Source organism: Microtus oregoni, unplaced genomic scaffold (assembly GCF_018167655.1).
Source record: "Microtus oregoni isolate MIOR12 unplaced genomic scaffold, Mior012 000007F_ref0000211, whole genome shotgun sequence".
Taxonomy (NCBI): domain Eukaryota; kingdom Metazoa; phylum Chordata; class Mammalia; order Rodentia; family Cricetidae; genus Microtus; species Microtus oregoni.
In genome coordinates this window covers 55,115,515-55,121,605 of record NW_024543066.1, presented here as the reverse complement: position 1 = coordinate 55,121,605, position 6,091 = coordinate 55,115,515, and the positions used below count along the sequence as shown (strand labels likewise).

Genomic DNA, 6,091 nt, shown 5'->3' with positions numbered 1-6,091 from the left:
AACATAAACAAAACAGAAATTGGTACCAGGTCATGGAGTGTTGCTCTGACAGACCTGGCCATGTTTTGGAAAGCACTGAAGCAGGACTTTGAAATTTGGGGCTAGGAATGCCCCTGTGTGTCCAGAGTTCAGCGAGCTGTTGTGGGAACTGGGAAGTTAGTGCTGACAGTGGTGCAGAGGACAGAGGAAGTGTTGAGGCCTTAAACACTCCACTGGGACCACTCAAGAGTGTGAAATAAGCACCACTAAAGTGAAACCTTTGCTTTGTTTGGAACAATTGATGCTGGGACTGAGAAGTTAGCTGTGATTAAGAGAAGACGAGCATCATCACTGAGGTGAAATCTCCTGGGAAGTGTTTTCTCAGGGTCAGCACACAAACTGGTCCAGAGGGGCCAAGGCTATACCCTATGCAGGCACCAAACTTGGTAATATGTAAGAATTTCTCGGGTGGCATTTTTTTTTTGAAGGCATGAAGAGATCATGAAGAGCACTAAGACCCAACGTTGTGAGAGGCCGGGGAAGACCATGAAGAGCACTAAGACCTGATGCTGTGAGAGGCCGGGGAAGGCCATGAAGAGCACTAAGACCCGACGCTGTGAGAGGCCGGGGAAGGCCATTGGTGAATTATGCAGCCTCAGTTGAAGTAGAGGCTCCAGGACTAAAGGGGTCAGAGAAAGAAGATGAGATTTGGCACCATGTGGCAGGGTCATAGTCCCTGAGGTGAACCAAGAAAGGGACACTGTTGAAGAAACAGCCTCACTGCAATAGAGGCCCCAACATTTTAGAGATGCTGGCACTATGGGACAACCACCAAGGACAGCAGCAGCCGTGGAGCCAGGCTGAGCCTAGGAGATGAGCTTTGTGTGCTACAGTGGGCAGAGCCAGGGGAGTAACTCAGGCCCTGTGGAGCCCAGGGGGCTGTGAGTGACTCCCAAACAGTAAGCAATGATTCTTTACACTGTTGGATTTGGGGTTTGCTCTGATTTGATTTCAGCTATGCCTTAGGTCTTCCTTCTTAAAGTAATAAAGTGTTTAACTTACTTTTTGATTTTATGGGGACTCCCAGCCTTTGGAATTTTAAAGAGACTTTGAATATTTTAGAGTGAATTTGAACACTGAAAAAGACTTTGGATGATTTAAAGAGACTAAACTCATAAAGACCATAGGCTTTTAAAGTTATTTATTATTTATATTGTGATATCCATATTAATATGAGATCGTGGGGATAAACAAGAAAGAAATGGTAATGGTTTAACAGTTACATGTCTGTGTGTCGACCTGACAAGGTGTCAGTTGTACTGGCTAGTTTCATGTCAATTTAACACAAGTTAGAGTGATTTGAGAAGAAGAACCCACAATTGAGGAAATTTTCCCACAATATTGGTTTGTAGGCCATTTTCTTGATTGACAGTTGATATGGAAAGGCCAAGCCCAATGTACGCAGTGCCACTTCTGGGCTGGTAGCCCTGGAGGATCTAAAGAAGACTGAGCAAGCCATGAGAAACAAGCCAGTAAGCAGCCCTCCCCCGGGGTCTCTGTATTAGTTTCTACTATTAGATGTTTACCCTGACATCTCTCGGTGACGGACTTTTGCCTGGAAGTATGAACAAAATAAATCCTTTCCTTCCCAACTTGCTTTTGTTCATGGTGTTTCATCACAGCACTAGAAGCCCTAACTAAGATTCCTCCTTTCATTATTGGACCATGGGAGTTCAAGCTAATCTCAAAACAACACAGACAGCCGCTGTTGCCCTTGGCTGTCTCCCAGAATTTGAAGGCAAATCCTTACTGCCGGAAACACCAAACGTAAGATTTGGGGCAATTGACCTGAACTTGACCCAGAAGCCTCTTCTCTGAAGACTAGCTTCCATCGTACAGAAAGGGATGATGACAGCTGGCAAGGGACCATATGTGAGGGCTGTGAATCAACATGGACTAGTATGACAAGATATCTCCAAAGGTGCAATAGTGGCCCTTAGTATCAGGGCAGTAACCAACAGCCATCTACTGACCCACTTAATAGGAGGAAAATCATGCCTATATCGCAATCCTAGCCATCTCTCTGTGGTTCTTGGACCCTAGAGGAGAGCATACAGCTGCCATTTTCATAAACCAAAATTATTTTATATATATTTTTATAATTTATATATAATTCAATTAATTCTAGATAGTTACCCTTATACCCAGAGGTAAGTGCAGCTCTCACCCCTCATTAAAGAAGCGGGGAGCACTTCAGAAGCCGTACCCCATCAAATGCATACAGAGAATAACTGAGGTTGGGTGCCCAGCAACAGTGTCACAGCAGAGGGTCCAGAAACACTCTGGTGAGCCAGAGGGCGAGAGCATCTGCTGTGAGATTGTGTCTTCTGCACAGGACAGGAAAGCTGTCCCCTGAAATCTCAAAGATGACTGTCTAAACAAAACCTGGACACTCTGACACCAACAGGCATGGCAATGTGAGCAGGAGAACAGAGTCCCACCCCTCGATGAAGAACTACAGGCAACTAATCACTGCTGGGAGGGAAAACCAGTCTTTACCAAAAATGAGCCTCCTAATTGGTTGCCAATACCAGTGGTCACCCCTAAAAACAACACTAGATTAAGAGGTTTTATTTAAATGCTTAGTCATATATGTATTTAACGAGTATAATTCAGGAAAAAGAGGCCATGAATTTGAGAGGGAGTATGGGGATGACATGGGAGAGGCTGACAAGGAGAGAAGGAAGAAGGAATGATGTAAATACAGAACACATATGAAGTTTAAATTTTTATTTAAAAAATAAAAATAAATTTTTGAATTAAAAAATTAATCCAATTCAATGGCTAAGCTCTGGTGAACGGTCTCTGGCTTTCTCATTTTATCAGGTCCTAGCAAAATCCACAGATGTAGTGATGGGGAGTTAGCCAGTGCACAGATGGCCAGACCCTAGCAAAATCCACAGATGTAGTGATGGGGAGTTAGCCAGTGCACAGATGATCAGAACTGTCCTTTGACCTACTTACTCATTTCTATATCTTTAATTGAGGTTGGGATGTTGGAGTGAAAATGAAAAGACACTGAGATGTGCTACCAGATGGGACTCTACTAGCGCTTAAGGTCTGACTAAAGACTATCCACCTGCCACAGAAAATCAATCCTCTCCCTCTCTTCCTCCCTTCCTCCCTCACTCCCTCCCTCCCTTCCCCCTCTCTCTTTTTCTCTCTCTCTCCCTCCCTCTCTTCCTCCCTCCCTCCCTGTCTTCCTGCCTTCCCCTTCCCTCTCTCCTCTGCTCCTCCTCCACTCCCAAACACACACCCTTCATATCTATCCCACTAATTTCCAAAAGGTCACATCTAAGACATGTAATTAGAAACTAAGCTATGTCCCACAGTATCCTAGCATCCCTCTGTTTCCAAATCTCCCATTTAGAACCAACCAGCAAAACTATCAGGTCTAAGTTATAGACTTTAAAAAACATTTTAAATCCTAGAACCAGTGGCTCAAACTTCAGAGGTCAAAAGAGACTCATAACAGTTCGGAGAATGGTGGGGAGAGGCACAGTCACTGGGACAGGACCAAAGGATGGCAATCAGTACGGACAAAAACAACAGTTTCCCCTCCCAGTTTTCCAACCCTTTCTTCACCCCCAGTAAAGGCAACAGACTCCGAGAGGCCTGAGGTATGACAATTTTATTATTCTGTAGACATGTCCAGGGGCCCAGCAATGGGCCAGAAGCTCTGCTACTCCTTGTGGCTGTCTGCATGGGCTGCCACGCCCACCTTTACCAAGAGCACAAGGTACTCCTCGAAGTTTATTGCTTTGTCCTGATTGATGTCCAACTCTTTGAACACGGTTTCAATATCCTTCTTCTGTCAACAGTGAGAGAGAAAGGCAGTCCGTAAAGATTTTACGGGAACCTCAGCAAAGGCTATCTGTAGATGAGCACTGGCTACCATCTGTAGAAAGCAGCATGGAGGAGCAGCCACCCCAGCATCCTCAGAGCACCCCAAGAATGCAGCACCTCCTCACCTGTATGTACTGAGGACATTCAATTGTGACGAGTTTCTTAAAGTCGTCCTTATAGAGGGCGTGGTTGTTCCCTTTCAGCAAGGAGTACCTGTGGTAGACTTCAACCATGTTTTCCAAGGACTTCTCCAGTTCAGACAGCATGATCGCTGAAGATTTGCTCACCTGAAAGGAAGAGCCCCAAGGGATGAGCGCTGAAGTTACTCAAGGCGGAGTGAGGACTGAGTGGATGGTCACAAGGTTGGTGACCCAAAAAGTAGCTTTGGCCTGGCCTGTGCCGCCCAGATTACTAAAGCTGGAAAATGTCTCTCTCTCTCTTTGATGACAAGGGATAGGATGGAGCAATGGAGGTGCTTCAGTACATACACACACACACATACACACAAATTTAGCAAATGCCCCACCAAACATTCCCTGCCCTCTTCTAGACACTGCTAGAAGGCTCCACTTCTTCCTCACCCTCATTCCCCTTCCTTCATCCTCAAGCATCTGATCTGTGCTGCAGACTTTCCCAAGCTTCCTCATCCTCTCAGAGGATACTCCATCCCCCAGCCCTCCCTAAGGGAAGCCTGCTGTGTGAGATAGACTCCCACAGCTCTGCTTACCCGATGTCCCTGAGACAGAGCTGGCGGAGGAGGATGTGTGAAGCTAAGTGTCTGCTGCTTTTATAGCAGAAAGCTTGGCCAGCTGCCCACAGCCTCGGGCTATGGAGACAGCACTCTTCCCTTCCAGAGTTGCCACAGCCTCGGTTTCCCAACCAGGCCCATGTGTCAATCACTGAGCACAGTAGGCATCTGAGTCTGAGGAAGTGGGAGTGTTGGGACAGAGAAGACATTTACCAGACAGGAGTGCCCAGCAGGAAGAACCAAGATGGGACATAGCAATGAGTCCTTTTACGGGCCCCTGGCAGCCCATCCCCACGTTCAGACTGATTCCAGTCTTCGCCCTCTGCTCTGTTGCCATGGCTGATCTGTTACCTTTGTGTCCGGTCTACCATCTCTGAACTGAACTGAAGGTGGTATTGCTGAGAGAGCGTGGGTACAGAGGAGAGAAGCTTCTCCAAGTACCAAAGACCTCAGAAGCATTAACGCTGCTCCTAGGTACTAGATTTTAGTGCAGTTTGGAGTACCTCTGTGGGCTTGTGTGTGAATGGGTGGGTGGAGTCTTGAGGACAGCTTTCTTCCCAAGGCTTAGACCAGTTCATAACCTGCCATGACCCTTCATGGTCATTCTGTTCTGGAAGCTAGGGATGTCCTGAGCCATGGGATATAAGTGCTAGTTTTTCTCTGTCCTGCAGCCTCTGCCAAGCCACTCTCCAATCACAGTAGAGACCCTTTCACCCTCTCAGAATGGTCACTGTGCCTTGGGCCTCAGAAGCCTGGGATGAAGAGAGGAGTCAGCTCTAGGATGGTAAGGAAGGGTTAGAATGATTTTGGAGAGTCCTTTCTGTCTCAAGCCCAAGGGAAGAAGGAGGGCCAATTTCCAGGAATTCATATGAGCAATCTCCTAGCCCTAGTAAAATGCCACTTGTATTAACTTGCTATCAGGAAGTTAGTGCACTGAGCCAGCCTATGTACAGCCGAGGAGGCTGCAGCCGAGAAAGTGGGGAGCAACAATAAAACCAGCCCCAGAAGGAAGTGAAATGTGGAGATTTAAGTAGATATGTCTCCATACTTTCTACGAGCAGCCAATAAGTACACGAAAAGACGCTCAGCATCATGAATCGCTAGGGAAATGTGGGTCGAACTGCCCCGTGCCACCTCACATCGGTTAAGATGGCTGCCATGCAAAACTTAAATACATAAATATAAGCAGGAAAATAGCAGATGTGGCCACAAGCGATGAAAGCTTGGGAGCACGGCTGCCCGCCCCCTTGGCCTTTTAGCTGAAATAGGATAGAGAGACCTTGTGCCCTGTAGCAGGAGAGGAAGACGTGAGACTGCCGTGGAAATCTCATGACGTAGGGGTGCGGCTGGAACGAAAAGTAAAGAAAAACTAAAATAAAATGAAAAGTGTGGCGGCTCCCTGGTCACCAAAGAATTCTGTAAGAGCCCAGAGGGTAGAGACGAAAGGCTGGACGGCAT

General features: G+C 46.8%; 1 protein-coding gene across 2 annotated transcripts; it reads right to left on the bottom strand.

Annotated features, from left to right (window-relative positions):
- Positions 1-3,660: 3,660 nt before the first annotated feature.
- LOC121451083 (protein S100-A8-like) lies at positions 3,661-4,631 on the bottom strand. 2 transcript variants are annotated; one of them, XM_041656589.1, is made up of 3 exons: positions 4,613-4,631; positions 4,011-4,172; positions 3,661-3,850 (listed from the first exon to the last, which is right to left on the bottom strand). In XM_041656589.1, exons 2-3 carry the CDS (start codon positions 4,149-4,151, stop codon positions 3,722-3,724), a joined length of 270 nt encoding a protein of 89 aa, XP_041512523.1. In that variant the 5' UTR covers positions 4,152-4,172; positions 4,613-4,631; the 3' UTR covers positions 3,661-3,721. The 2 variants fall into 2 exon arrangements, with proteins under 2 accessions (XP_041512523.1, XP_041512522.1); XM_041656588.1 differs by lacking the exon at positions 4,613-4,631 and adding an exon at positions 4,467-4,544.
- Positions 4,632-6,091: the final 1,460 nt, after the last annotated feature.